At 31.6% G+C, this 16,474-nt stretch overlaps 1 protein-coding gene across 3 annotated transcripts in view; it reads left to right on the forward strand.

Moving 5' to 3' along the window:
* The first annotated feature begins 9,270 nt into the window (after positions 1–9,270).
* Positions 9,271–16,474, forward strand: part of LOC100788458 (serine/threonine-protein kinase ATM) — a 94,679-nt gene continuing 87,475 nt past the window's right edge. For 2 of the 3 annotated variants that reach the window (XR_414032.4, XM_006578562.4), the window contains exons 1-8: positions 9,271–9,613; positions 10,419–10,527; positions 10,660–10,803; positions 12,106–12,267; positions 12,369–12,564; positions 12,658–12,814; positions 12,909–13,048; positions 13,175–13,262. Coding sequence is in view for 2 of the 3 variants with exons in the window: in XM_006578562.4 (XP_006578625.1) it covers positions 9,539–9,613; positions 10,419–10,527; positions 10,660–10,803; positions 12,106–12,267; positions 12,369–12,564; positions 12,658–12,814; positions 12,909–13,048; positions 13,175–13,262 (1,071 nt within the window). In the remaining variant the exon portion in view is untranslated. Of the gene's footprint in view, positions 9,614–10,418; positions 10,528–10,659; positions 10,804–11,293; positions 11,403–12,105; positions 12,268–12,368; positions 12,565–12,657; positions 12,815–12,908; positions 13,049–13,174; positions 13,263–16,474 lie in introns of those variants that run through there. The other variant, XM_041014918.1, reaches the window with a different exon arrangement.

The following is a 16,474-nucleotide window of genomic DNA, read 5'->3' on the forward strand; positions in this document are numbered from 1 at the left end:
GATATCCTCTCATCTGCATGGTTCAGTAGTTTGCTTGAAAACTTGCAATATTTGACAAAATGTGATTAGTGTGGTCTACTACTTAGTTATGGATAATTGCGAAAGGAGTGAAAATGGGAGCGTAATCATGCTTTACAGCGTTCTTTATTATTATTGCAGAATAATCAGATTGAAAAAGTAAATAAAAAAATTAATACAAAATTAGTATTGTAGAAATAGGTCCAGATTATAATGTTTGGGATACTAGTTCATTAATTATTTTATAGGTTTATTTCTAGTTTTTAAATCCTTGGTCATTTATTAGTGTACAGCTTATATTGTACTTGATCATAGTGGTGATACTAGAAGTTCAGTACTTTCCACTATACTGCTACTCCATATTAAGATCTTTTCAATAACCCTTCTATGTTCACATGTTTTAAATAGCATTTTGATTTTTTTTCCCTTCAATTTTTATTGCTCATTTTCGTAATCATACCGTTGCTCTGACGAGCTGCTATGTATAGTTATTAATCAACAACTATGAACAACACACACACAAACATTTTAATATGACTAATGTCTAAAATATAAGATACCTGATATACACATATAAAAAGAGATCTTATAATTAAGTGAAGTATGAGTAATATATAATAAAATATCTAAATTAATTGTATGTTCATCTTTTTAAATTAACATGTTATGTTTTTTTACGCGTATTAATTGTGTAAATGTGATGACTTAAGTATTCAAATAAAAATAAATAATTTTTGAATCAGACACCTAAAAGGAAATGTAGAACAATTGTCCAAGTGTGTTGTCAAAAACGTGTCCATCACCACGACACTTCAAATAAGAGAGATGCACATGCTTCATAGATCAACAACGACCTTTTTTGGCACATTCATCAATTTTCTTGCACTGAGCACTTCTAGCATATTCAACCACCATTCCTACCATGTCACTCACTTTGCTATTATGCATTAAGCCTACTAGCCCTTCTCGCCTCCTTTTCTAGGGGTGGTCACAAGTCGGATCGGATTTTGTCTATTTTAAGTTTGTATTCCGATTTGAACCAATCCAATTATGGTGGGATTGGATTGATTATTAAAGTAATAAAAAAATAGGAAAGTAATTCTAATAGTATGCACTATGCAATTTGATAGGGGAGTTCACGGGCGGGTTCGAATTAGTTTTGATCAAATTTAAGACCCAACCCAATTATGATTTGTTCGGTTTGGTTCAGTTTTCACAATTTTTTTAACCCAACCTAACCCATTCATGAATGGTTTGGTTCGGTTCGGGCTAACGGATTACCTATTTAAATTTGGTCTTTTTTTTTCTTAGAACTATTATTTAATATCATGATTCTTTCAAATATTCAATACAATTAACACAATATTATCAAATGTTTAAAAGTAGTAAAATTGATTCATTTAGCACTATGAACAGAATATTCTAAAATAGACTAATATAAATTGAAACAAAATATTTTTTAAGGAGATTTAACATAATAGTATAAAATACAATTATTTCCTACAAACTACTTTCTTTCAACCAGATTCTTTACAATCACATTTGTTGCAACCATATTTGCTGAAACAATGAACAAAATATGATCCATTAATATTATAAACATGGTAGAAAAAATAAATATGAAAAAAGAGAAACAAATAACAATATACTTGAAAGTAATATTTTAAGAAGTTCCAACACTAGTAGTCCCAACACTTGGAGTCTCAATACTCGCAGTATTTAAAGCCAAACCAAACCACTATAAAAATTTAAGCACAATCCTGTTAGCACAAAAATTAATTGATATTTTATACAAATATAAAAAATGAAATAAGAGATTACACACCTGATTCAATCTTTTTCGCTTCATTTATTTCAACTTGCAAGTCATTAACATTTTCCTTAGTAGATCTAAGCCAATTTTTGGGAACAAATGAGAGCTTCAACATTGTAGGACTTAAGGAACTACAAAATGAATCTAGAATTTTACCCCATGTACTAAATGCAGACGCAAATGATACAATAGGTACAAGAATAACCAATATATTTTTAGCCACACAGGAAAGAATATAATATTTGGATGCTTTCAATTTCCACTAATTCCAAATGTTAAACTCAATGTGGTCATCTACAACATCATCCTCCAAATATTTATCTAACTCATTTTTTGCACCTCACCCTGTTTTTTCTTCATTTTTCTTTCTAAATTCATCATCCCAATCATTACCCTTATCACATTTGTCATCATTATATTGTGAGGCCATGTTTGAAGTCAATGTACTAGAATTGGTTGAATTGCTACTAGAATGAGAAATAGGATGCTCTAGTAGATATTGTTGAATCAATTTGTGAATGAGGTCTTTCAATTTTTTCATCATGTCCATGCTCTTCTCAACACCATACATATGATTAAAACAAAATTGAATGTAGTCACATTTATAACGAGGATCAAGAAAACCAACAACAAGTAAAAAGTAGTTAATTCCACCACTTTCCCAATATTTGTTAAACTTTAATTGCATATTTGTTGTCATTCTTTGTATCACTAAGTCATCACTATGCCTCCACTTATTTAGTGATTTTTGAATACTAACCAACTTCTTAAAAAAAAGTGTTAGCAATAACATGTAATGATCCAGGAAAAGAAAGAGTTACATCATAGATAGTCTTCAAAAAGCTAATAAAAACACGAGTACGTTGTCCATCAATCTCTTTGGGACATCCTTCCCCTTCACTGGATATGAGATTTAACACATATGCAGCCTTAACATACTCATAGTGATAAAATGCATGCTTATATTTTTCAGCAACATCCAACATCAAATTAGTAGAGTTTCACCTAGTTGGTACATTAACTATTAACATGGCCTTAGTGGATACACTTACTTCTTCAGCACACCTCTTAAAACTTGTCATCTACTCGAAGAAGACTTCACAAACTTACATGCAACTCTTATTTTTCTAATGGATAAATCAATTTCTTTCAATCCGTCACTAACAATTAAATTCAAAATATGAGCAGAACATCGCATATGCATGAACTCTTCATTCAACAAAGTATGTCCATTCCAAACACTCAATGGTCTAGCTAAATATGAAGTAACCAAGTTATTAGCACTTGCATTATCCATTGTTACACAACAAACTTTTGAAATTCCCCCTTCTTTTAAATAATTCTCTAGGGTTATCCCTTTGGTTTCACTTTTGTGGTCAGAAATCAAATAAAATTTCAATATTTTTTTATTCAACTCCTACCCTTCATCAATGTAATGAGTTATCACACACATGTAATTCATATTTTGAATTGACGTCCAAGTATCCGTAGTAAGTGAAACCATTTGTTTATTTGCAAACAACACATGCTTCAATTTTTCCTTTTCATCATTAAACACATGCATGCAATATCTAGCAATAGTGACATGAGAAGGAGTCTTAAATTTAGGTTGAGCATCTTCCATGAACTTCCTAAACCCTTCCTTTTCAACAAACTTAAAGGCAAGTTTATCAATCATTATCGTCTTTGCAAGTGCTATTAGAGTCTGCCCTTGATTAAAATCAACAAGTTTCATACTAGCTTTATTAGGGTCACTCTCACTTCCAAAAATAGTTGTCTTTTGCTTTTTATCAACATGCTTGTGTTTTTTCTTACATTGTTGAAACACATGTCTTCTCAAGTTAGAGGTTCCATAGATAAAACTATTTGCTGCATATGATGTATTACATTACTTACAATAAGACCTACCATCTTCCTTCTTAATAAAATGTTCCCAACATTAGAAGGAGGTCTAGCTTTTTGTTTCTGCAGATTTAGGTTGTTGTCTTTTCCCTTGTTGTGGTGGAGTTTTATGTCCTTGTGGTTGTGAAATAGTGCTTTTGTCCCTTGTTGTGATAGACTTTGAGTATGACATGGGGAGAAAGTGCTAATGGATGGAATTGGAGATGAATAATTAACACTCCACCATAACCTATCCTTTCCATTTTTTAAAAGTTTAATCTCAGTATTTTTAATTTTTTTTATCAATTGTTAAAATTAATCTTATATCACAATATAAGTTATTTGTCATAAATTTTAATGATATAAAAAAAAACATTTATCACAATGTGTTCTTAGCTTCTTACGGTGACAAGGTGGATTTATCCCCCAAATTCTTAAATTGTTACTATTTTATTAAAAGCACTAAAGAAAATAATGCATTACCACACTTTCCTTGATTGTCAAATTATTTTTTTAGTTTTTAATATATATATATAAAATAAAATTTATATTTTAATTACGGGTTCACGGATCAATTCAATGGGTCAACGGATCTATAAATTTAAACCTGTGACCTAACCCATACATGAACAATTTTAACCGGTTCAGTTAGGTTTTGATCCAAATACATAAATGACTCAATCCAAACTGGTTGGATCAGTTTGAGTTCGCGGGTGACTCATACCCGTGAACACCCCTACAATTTGATACATTTAACTCAAACTATTTTCTTACTACTAGTCTAATATGAAACATGTTCCATTCCAAGTTAAAAATTAAACCATGTCTTATATTATAATTATAGTAATAATAATTGATTAGTGACCTTAAAATGAAAAAAAGATACAATAAAATTGGGCTGGGTTAAAAAGCTCAAACACTAAAGGTTAAAAAAATATGAAAAAAATAAAACATATTAAATAATTGGGTGGATTAGATAAAATTGAATTTTCAAAAGCGAAGTTTGAGATTTGATTGGAACTCATCGAATTTGTAATTTTTTAATCTGATATGAGCTGATCCATAATTTTTGGTATGGATCGGTTCAAATTTATTGGATTATCATATTAATCTTAATTTGGATCCGATATCAACCTTGTCCTTTTCACACCACTTACACACTAACGGGCTCTTTCTACAGAGTATTTTCATGGTTTTGGGCAATCTTAGGTATGTTTTATATCCACTTACCATGTTTCAATCTGAGACTATTCTTCCACCAAAATGTCAATTTTTATTTTCAAGTTCCATAAGGTTCTCCAATCATCATTATGGAACCACTCAAGAGTGAAAATTGTGTGTAATGGTTCAGTTAGATTTGGGCCTTAAAAGCTCAATCCATTGCAATGGTTCAGTTGGATTTGGATGGGAAAGACGGGGTAAGGGGTTGGGTAAGGGAGGAAGGCAAATCTATGTGTAATTTTATAAAATCTAATGATTAGTGTAATTTATTAAAAAATAACAACAAAAAAGATAGAGAAAAGACAAAACTAAAATTTCCCTAACAACATGAAACACATCTATTAGAGTTGAACAAGCACTAAAAATAAAGGTTAAAGCAAGATCAAGAATATTATAACAAATTGGGTTTCCTCCATGTGCTTCAATGGCATATTAGGATGATACAAATGGTGTTGATGTTTTGCCCATAGCCATAAGGGTTGGAATTGAACTAGTATGTCAAACTCTTTTTTGCAACCTCTTCTTGTGTATCACACAAATCAGCCAACAATAATAATGATAATAATAAAAATCAAAGTATAAAAATAGAAGAGTGAAACTTATTAAATAAGAAGCGAGAACCACATTTTTTTTAATCTCCAATAAATTTTAGCTAATAGAGTGTGTCAATTACTAGCTCATGTAATATATGTGAAATACTTTTTTTAAAAAAATTATAACTCAATAAATATTTTTTGTATTAAAACTATGTTGATGACCAATTTTTGTCGAAAAATCTATCTGATCAACTTTCGTATAATTCTCCCCTCCTAATTATATTTTGTCCATCCTTTGAAAAACTGTATCATTAGAATAAAAAGAAAACCCTATAATAAAAACAATACTATATCTAAAGGGCACATTAATAGGTTCCTGAATATTTTTAAGAGGGGCAAAAAATGCATCGTTAATTATAACTCAAACAAATATTTTTTGTATTAAAACTATGTTAGGATTAATTTTTGTGGGAAAACCTATCTGATCAACTTTTGTGTAGTTCTCCCCTCCCAATTATATTTTTTCCATCATTTGAAAAATTGTATCATTAAAATAAAAAGAAAACCCTATAATAAAAACAATACTATATCTAAAAGGCACATTAATAGGTTCCCAAATATTTTTCAAAGTGGCAAAAAATGCATGGTTAATTACTTAATTTTATTGAGAACTAAAGCAGATCACGGGATGACCATTAATATCTATATAAGTAAACATCCCTTGAACCTTTGAGAGCCACCAAATTAAAATTTTAACTTCATAATAATTATTGATCTAATTCAATTATGATTTTAACTTCATAATAATTATTGATTTAATTCAATTATGTAACTTCCGGGAGTATTCATTACTAGCATGACTTTCCTTTTTTTTTTTTTTTTTCTGTTAGCTAACTGATAGTCTAACCACTACATTTAGTAGTTAGACTATTATTAGTTGAGAGTCTAGTTAGTTAGTGTGTAATTTCTTTGTAACAACAATCAACTAACTTAGGTTAGTTGACAGTTAGGTTAGTTGGTAGTTATCCAACTATACGTTCATCCTTGTAATCAGTTTATGATTTGGGTTGAATAATATCAGTTTTCATATTGATTATGATATATATAATAATTCAAGCACCCATTTCAAACGCATATTCAATTTTTGCACAGCAAGGTTATGGAAATCCTTGAGAAGCAATTAGTCGTATTGTTTGTGCCAATTGTCATTTAGCTAATAAGCCCATGGATATTGAGGTTCCACAAGTGGTACTTCCAGGTATTTTGAGGTAGTTGTTTGAATTCTTTATGATAGGCAAGCGAAACAAGTTCTTATTAATGGTAAAAATGGAGCTTTGAATATAGGGGTTGTTCTTATTTTACCAAAAGGTTTTGAATTGGCACCCCATGGTATTTCACCATAGATTAAAGAGAAGATAAGCAATCTATCTTTTCAAAAACTATTGTCCTACAAAAAGATTCTTGTGATAGGCCTTGTTCCTGGTCATAAATAATGAAATCACCTTTCCTATTCTTTCCTTAATAATGTTTATTACGCTACAACGAGTATGCTAAAAGAATCATACGAAGAAAAAAATGGGGATGTGAAATAACTATAGTGGATGCATTCGATGTACATGAAGTGATTGATATTATATTTTTAGGACCAGAACTTCTTGTTTTAGAAGGTGAATCTATCAAACCTGATAAGCCGTTAACAAGTAATCCAAATGTGAGTGGATTTGTTCTGGGGATGCAAAAGTAGTACTTCAAGACCAGTTACGCGTCCAAGGTATCTTGAATCCTTTTACATTTCAACATTTTCGGTCATTGGATTGAAACTTAACGGTAGTCATTGTTATGATTCAATGTGATTTAATATTATTAGATAATTATTAATTTTTTAAACTTAATCTTTTATAAAAGATAATTGTGATGGGATATCTTTTGATTTACTATTTTTATTAAATAGAAATAGAGAAAAATATTACAATAAGAGATAAATGCTCCAAAATAATACTTGTTGTCACACTTCTCCTGAGGTATTCTTTTACTTCTCTTAGCAGCAATAACAAAATACTAATGATATAGAATTTTAATTATACATAGTGAGGGTGTTCAATTTAAGATATGATGAAGTAAATCAATTCAAATCTTCATTAATATTACATAATTAAATTAATATCTTTAAACTCATGAAAAAATTATTTTAAAATAATTAGCAATTATATCTATTCAATAAAAAACATTTCAACAAATTTAAAATAAATTTTAATTTTGATAATTAATTCATTTAAAAAATAATATATATTAACATTATATCAACAATCAATAAAATAAACAGTCAAATTTTAATAATTATATAGTATTATATATTCATATTTATTATTTTTAGATTCTTTTTGAAATCATACTTTTCATCAAAACAGACTTGAATATGAAAAATAAAAGTTTGATCAAGCTTTTACCCATTTATGTGAGTGAGAAATTATATAAATGTAAAATTTACTCACACTATTGTTATGATTATTTTTAGAACCATTATTATGATTATATGCTATAAAACTATACTCATATTTTTTATGATTTCAAAGTTAAGTTAATTATTTTATATTTTACTCTTTTTACTTATTTAAATATTAATAAATATGAAATATACAGATTATAAGAAAATATATGATAAGTTACTTTAATAAATCATAATATTTGATATATTCTATTTTATGATGATAACCCCATGAAAATTCAATATGTTTAATTTTAAAAGATATTCATAATACTTACTAATTTTATTTATAATGAATTATTTATAATAAATTATAAAATAATAACAAATTTATTTTATAATGCAAAAGTTTAATGAATTTCAATTTAAATAATTATAAATTTATATTTACTATTTTCTTTTTAATTTATACACATAAGGAGCAAATTATGGAAATTTTCATTGGGCTTAAGTATGTTTGAAGATAATACCTGCTTAATTAAAAATATAATTAATTTTTTTTACTCAATTTTGATGTAATTATATTTAATATGATACTAAATATTTAGAAAATGATAAATTTATTGATATATATATATATATATATATATATATATAATAATAATAATATTAAATACCAATAATATTAAGTACAAATTAAGAAATGTATAATTTAATCAAACATGTGCCTCACGCGGTATACAATCTAGTTATAGAGTAATTTGTGATTGGAATGCCACTATTTCTATTATTTCATTAAGTTTTTTATTTATCATGAGAAAGAAAAATTACAATTTTAGGGTAAAAATGGACAATTTTCTCTTAAAATGTCTCTAAGAGAAGAAAATAAGAAAATTTGACATTAGTTTTTTTATGAGCTAAAATTTCCATGATATAAGTTAAAAATATATTCTAAAGTGATTTATATAAAAAAATTCTACAAATTAATTTGTAAGTAAGTTAATTTTAACTTATAAAATATTTATTTTATTTTTTTCTCCTAAGAAAGGCTAGAAATTTATCTAAACAATACTAAAATTATTTTAAAAATACCAATCCATGCGTTCCAACAAATAGTCTAGTTATTATTTTAGACAAATTGAGACTAAATAATAAATAGACGAAGAATAATAATTTTATAAAATTAATTTTATATTATCATTAATTTATTTATAGATTTGGTTATCTATCATTAATATTATAAGAAATATAAATAAAAAATAATTAGAGTTAAAAACTAAAATAATAAATATTTTAAGATATTTTTTTAATAAAACAAAATAAATAATTCACAATAAAGGGTGTGTTAAGTGTAAAAGCGACCAAGACGTGCAAAGGGCACTAAGAGGAGCAGCATGTAAGGGATCAACACAAGCTATTAGGAATCCTGCCAAAGCATCGTCCATTCCGAGTCGCCTTGTGTCAAATACAAATAGTCCAGTACACCACTGAAACGCGTGACCCAGCTTTTCCGCACTCTCTAAAACCCTTCGTTTTCTTTTCCCGCCACATCTCTCAACGCCTAAAACCCTATCTCCTCCTACATTACTCTGCTCTACTTCCATTCCGTCGATTCGACGTGTAACCGTTGAGCGCGTTGCGATCATGGCGAAAGTCACTTCCAGAGACGTGCAAGAGATCGTGGAAAAACTCTCCTCCGATAAAGCCAAAGCTCGCGAAGTCGTTTTCTTTTCTCAAACTCACTGTTTCTATTCCTTTCGTTGCTCGTTAATCGGCGATTTTGAATGGAGATAAAAAACCTTTGTTGTTCGTGCTAATGTTATGCATATAGCGATGGATAAATTGACGTGATTTGTTCGTGTCGAAATAAGAAATCGGTCCCGCCAATGCAGAATAGTTGCAGTTATTTGAACTAGAGTAGTACAGAGGGATCATCTAATTAAATAGTAGTTGTTGTGTTTTATTAGCATTATACCTTTTCTTTTTCATGTTGTACTACTAAGAAATTGCAACATTCTGGATTAAGAATGCTTATAAGCTACATATTTGTAAGGTTCACTGAACTGATGTTTCTGTCCTAATTGCTGAAATCAGTGAATTTAAGAATGACATTTAGCCTGTTTGCCAAATAGATAGTAGATAATATCACACATTCATTTATTTTATCATATCATACTGGTATGATTGTGTCAGGTGATCTTTATTCATCATAGGGGTTTTTTCTTTCATGTTCTACTAAAGAACTTGGAAGTTTCTGGATTAAGAAACTTTGCAAGCTAAATATTTGTGAAGTTCACTGAATTGATGTATCAGTTCTAATTGCTGAAATCAGTGAATCAAGAATGACATTTAGCCTGTTTTCCAAATAGATGTTATTGTACATTCATTTTTTTTATCATATCATACTGTGTTATGATTGTGTCAGATGATCTTTACTCATTATAGAGGTTTTCTCTTTTGTGTACATCCTCTGAGGACTGTTTGTTCTGTTCTAATTAGTGATATTGTTGTTGTATGTCAACAGGAAGGGATCAAGTTGTTAAACACTTGGTTAGAAGGAGAAAGATCATATAACTTCTGCAAATTTATTGGATCAAATACTGCAAAGCTTAGGCCAGATGAAGTTCCTCATTGTAAGATGATTTTTTAAAGTGAATTTTACAAGCATTGGTGGATGCAATGCAGTACTTTTAATGTTATCCAAGCCAAGGTGTAATGGTGCATACAAATGATTAATTAGTTTATTTTAAATTTTTGTGGGGCAGCTGAAACATGGCCTTTTCTTATTTCTTTACTAATTAAATCTGCATCGGCGGAGATATCCTCAAGTAAGCGGAGAAATCCAAAAATGATATATGCAAAGACTCTTAGAATTGTTGTGCAACGTGCGGAGGATGCCAAGTGTTCAGGTCAGTTGGAGGTAGTTTAGTCTGTATCATGCTTGTTCTTTTCTCCCCTTTTGATTATAAACAAATAATAGAAGAAGATAAATTAAAAATTAATTGTGTCCAGAAGCTGGGTAACTATCTGTGAACAGAAAAATAAATGATTATTAGATTCCAATGGCGACCACAACTGTTAGACATCGTTTTGCTTCTAAACAATGAGCCAATAACACACTGATTCTTCAGGTTATAATACTACCCATATAAGATATTTTTTTCTTTTTTCTCTTGTCTAGTTTTCAATAATATTTTATACTGGCCTGAGCTGATATTTTAAAATAAAAGCAAAGAGAATACCAAGTTATTCAAACTCATAGCTATGTAAACTTGCAAAGGAAAGCACTGATTTGCTGTGTTCTCTACTTATTGTGGAACATACTGATGATCATTTTAAGATTCATTTGATATTCATTATTGTTGTTCTGATAAGAGTTTGATTATCTTCTTGTTACAGGAGTAATTGCTCATATTAGTGCTTAAAGCAAGAAACTTTACACTATATCTTTGGATTTGCTACCCTGAAAATCCTTCTGTTTTAAACTATCGTCCAACCTCCAGCAGTAGTAATTCCTCAGTAGACTTCAGACACTTCAATGGCTAGAGAATAGAGATGGACATTGTGTTAACAGCTTGCACTACATAATTAACAGTTTATGTCAAATTATAAATTATAATGAGTTAATATGTTTACCAAGTGGTTAAATGCTACAATGGATGGTTGATTCAGCTGATAAATAGCTAGTTCTAATGTGGTTGATGTGAAATCAAAATAAATTGTGTTTCAATTACCAGTGGTATAGTACTACTGAAAAGTACTCATTGACTCATTGTACTCTAGAATTGCCAATAATGTTTTAGGAAAATTTCAAATCAGTAATTCCAAGTAAAATATTTATATTGAAGGAAAGATAACCACATAAGATGGTTATTATGTATAATATATTGGTTTAAATAACCACATTTCGTGTTTATTTCCTTTTTGTGGTAAATATTCTTTTGTCATGAATTTGCTCTTTGTAAAACTTTTTTTGAAAAAGTTTTTATTTTGGTATTGATTAGTGTCAGCATGCATTTTCTATTACTTGCATGAAAATAACATAAATACTCATCACTTAATTAGTGGTTGTATACTTTTGAGGTTTTATTTGATATTTTTGTAATTACTTTCTTAAAATTCTACAAAGAAAAATATGGTTTAATCTTATATATTTTATGTTGTGAACTTTCCTACTTCTCTTAATTATTTGTATTTTCTTTTATTTTTAGGAAAAATGTTACCATTGTCATCTGTAGTTAAACCACTTTTCAATCATGTTTGGGATGTTCTGAGCAATGTTCCAAGCTTTCAGTCTGAATATGGGATTATCCTTCGGCATCTATTGTCAGTTAGAGATTATAGTTTCCAGATGAGGAAGCGCATATACTGCAGTAAGTTTTTGTAAACTTAAGGCTTGCATCATCCCCACATCTCATCAACACTACCAGTTTAATCTTCCTGCCCCACTTACTAATCAAATTCTTTTGGCTAGACCTGGTGTTTCTGTACATTGAGAAAGTGGAAGCAAGCTTGAATGGAAAAAATATTAGCAATTGTACTTCCAAGGAGGAGGTCTTCCGCTATATCTTGACACTTCATTCTCTTTTAAAGTATCCTCCTGGAGACTACCCTGATAATGCAAGAGAAGACATTGTGAAGGGGTTTGTTAGAATATGTTCATTCATCAGGTATTTCCTACTGTGATTCATTGATCATTTATTTTTATTTTCTATTATTGCTATCTGCTAGAGTGCAATGCCACTTTTTGTTACTTTTCTCAGGGAAGAGGGGAAGATATCACGTAAACTTGTTGAGTGTATTAATACATATTTATTAAATGATGGTCCAAATTTGGGCTTTCAGTTGTTTGAGATTCATAATGCCATGCAACAGTTTGTGTTCCGCAGTTGGCTGACAACACATGATCGAGTTCTCAAGGTCTCTTACAATTGCATTTTAAAGCAAATACCAGATTAAATTATAAATTGTTTTCAAAATTTTTCAAATTGTTCTATTAATATTTCTGTTGCAGGATTCACTTGTGTTCTATGCAAGGATTCAGTTGAATTTAATCAGTGGTGCTGCTGATAGGTGTTTATTGGTAGAACAGCTTTTGGATGTGATTTGTAAGGATCTTGATCAAGGTAGCATGTCTAGTACTTCAATGCTGCGGTAAGTGTTTCTAATGTCGTCCATGGCGATGTCGTATTAATGTTGGATCTTCTAGTGCTTTACACTGAACTTAATGAACATTTTAATGTTGTTATCCATGACAATCTTATTGAACTTTCTACCCAGGGGTGATGGGAATAAAGATGACAAATTAGGAGCTTTGAGTAGCTCACAATGTGGATTGGTGGAACTTGCAGCTGTTCTATTTTATAGGGTAGTTACTAAAAACTCAGCTGCCGATTCCTGGATTTAATATAAGTTTCTGGTCTCAATTCTTGCAAGTTATTTATCTTCTCTCTACAACTATGTTGATTGATTTTGACATAATTGATAAATAATTAATTACATAGGACTATAAGAATCTTCGTGGTTTGTCTTGTGCTTTCTTTTTCCTTCATTGTTTTCATATGGTGTGCTTGATGAATATTACTTTTGCTGGTATACTATGGACTGTGGAGCAGTTTCTTATGGGTTGTTTGAAATGTTTAAATAAAAACAAGGAGACCGGAATGTTATGGGAGTTTGTGGTTTATTGCAATGCCCTTGGGTGATTAGTTGGAGCAGAATGCCTGCATTCGTATGGGTTTCTCTTTGAAAATGCCTTTAGATTTGCCTTCAAATTGTATTGTCTTCATTGATATCTCTTAGAATGTAGGTTTTGATCTAACTCAACAGCAAAAACTAACTCTTAGGGTGAGGGTTGGCCTGGCTATGAAATTTGGAGAAGGATTTTGTAACTCATTTTAACCAGTGGTCTAGTAACCTTAGAGAAGGGTTTGTGTATCAGTAGAGGACATAATCGTAGATTAATAGTAGCATTTAATACCATAGTTTGGCCTGGCTATGGTTCCTCATCAGACTCCATTCAGTCTGTATTGGAACCAGAGTAAGGACATTTATATAGCTGTACTTTAGTACCTCTGGTACTTAATTTATTAATATATATTATATATTTGTTTTTTTGCTCAGCAAAAATAGCATATTATATTAAAGATGAATACCAGAGGTACTAGAAAATACAGGAGAAAACCCAATGTACAGATAGTTCGGGACAAACAAGATACAGCAGCTAGAATAGCCCAAACTACTGAAAAAAGATCGGGGCCTTAAACTATTCTCAAATAGCTGTCCTAAGAAAAAACATCTTTGAGATTTGAGGACCATTGATTGAAATGTAAAGAGAAATTTTCTTCAAAACATCTGAGCCATGACCATAACATGAACACTGCATCATCCATTAATTTCTGGCCATCAAAAACCGCATTGGAGAAAATAATACTGTTCCTATGCTTCCAAATCGAGTAAGTGAGAGCAAACCACCACCACTGCCATCTTTTTCCCTGCAGCCCTGCAGAAACTACACAAGTATGCTGCATAAAATGCTGATCTGGATTATAAGGGAAAACGCCCATCATATTTACCCATGACTGCGACTCCCACCATAAAGGATTAATTTTACTGCAGTGGAAGAATAAGTGGCCTGCAGTCTCTTCCCCTAATCTGCAGAAAGGACACAAGTGCTCTTGTAACTCAACCCGCTTCTTTTTCAGATTAACTTTAGTTGGCAATTTGTCTTGAATCAACCTCCACGCGAAGATAGCCACTTTCAGAGGGACCCTAAGCTTCCACAACTCCTTGAACTGTCCATCCTGCCCATCTTCCACTGTGACATGATGAATTGCCTTGTAGGCGCTCTTAGTTGAATAACAGCCACTAGGTTCCGCCGCCCACTTCCAATGATCATTTACTTCTGGCCTGATTGTGATCCCTTCCAGCTGCTGGAGGAAAGCAACCGCCATACCTATCTCGCTATCAAAAAAAAGTCTCCTCCATTTAAAATTCCACTCCCACCCCCCTTCTTTCACAGCACCTATTTGATGAATGAACTGATGCTGTTGATCTGATACGGTGTACAATCTAGGATAAATCTCAGCCAAGCTTTTATCTCCACCTATCCACCTATCCACCTATCCTCCCAAAACTTAAACTTATCCCCACTTCCGACCCTCCATAGAATCAACCTGTCCAGCTGGTGGCCTTGATTTAGACTTTGATTGACTATCTTTAGATCCCTCCACCATAATGATTCAGAGTTGACCCTCGAAGCTCCATCAAGACTCCTCCAACCTCTGTACTTCGATTCAAGGACTCTAGACCAAGTCTCCTCCTGATTCTGAAACATCTTCCATTTCCACTTTCCTAATAGAGATGCATTGAACGATACAATATCCTTGACTCCCAACCCACCTAGCTCCTTAGGCTTACAAACCTTTTCCCACTTGATCCACGAAATTTTATTTTGATCCGCTGCACCACCCCACAAGAAATTCCTTTGTAACCTGGTTAGCTTACTAACCACCTTCCTCGGGACCCTGAAAAAAGATAAAAAGTAAATTGGAATAGATGTTAGCACGGAATTTATGAGAATCACTCTCCCCCCGAAAGACAAGTGTGTCTGTTTCCATCTCGCTAATTTTCTCTCACACTTCGAGATTAAGGGTTCCCAAGTCTGACATCTTCTAGGATTAGCACCAATAGGTATTCCAAGGTATGAGAAAGGGAAAGACATCAACCCACAATTGAGAAAACTGGATGCATCATAAGTCCACTGCTCAGACACCCCAAAGGCCCCACAGCTACTCTTGGTGAAATTTATCTTTAACCCCGATGCTATCTCGAAAGCTCTGAGAATTGCTTTGATAGTTCTTACATTCGCTAAGGTTGCTTCTCCCAAAAATATCGTGTCATCTGCATACTGAAGAAGACTAACCTCCACCTTCTTTGTGCCCACTAAGAAACCCTTGTACAATCCTCCCTCAATTGCTTTGGTCATTAGGCCACTCAAACCTTCAGCAACAATGTTGAACAAAAGGGGTGATAACGGGTCACCCTGTCTAAGACCTTTCTGAGGATAGAACTCCTTCGTAGGGCTTCCGTTGATCAGGACTGAGATGGAAGTTGATTTAAGACATCCCTGAATCCACCGAATCCACTTCGGATCAAAACCCATTCTCCTCATCATGTAAATCAGAAAATCTCAAGACACTGAGTCATACGCCTTCTCATAGTCCACTTTGAAAACCATGCAAGGTTTTTGGCTTCTTCAACTACCTCGTTAGCAATCACCACACTATGAAGCATGTGTCTACCTTGAATGAATGCTGATTGGCGCTCACTAATTATGAGGGGCAAAGTTCTCTTCAATCTGTTAGCCAACACCTTAGCAAGGATCTTGTATGTGCAACCAATGAGAGAAATAGGTCTATATTCATTCAAGCCTTGAGGGTCCGGCACCTTCGGGATTAAGGCTATGAATGATGCATTCAAACCCCTCGGAAAGACTCCATTAACATAAAATTCATCAAAGAATCGAAGAAAATCTGGTTTGATTACTTCCCAAAACTGTTTAATGAATTTGAAATTGAA

This window comes from Glycine max, chromosome 4 (genome assembly GCF_000004515.6).
Source record: "Glycine max cultivar Williams 82 chromosome 4, Glycine_max_v4.0, whole genome shotgun sequence".
In the NCBI taxonomy this organism is placed as follows: domain Eukaryota; kingdom Viridiplantae; phylum Streptophyta; class Magnoliopsida; order Fabales; family Fabaceae; genus Glycine; species Glycine max.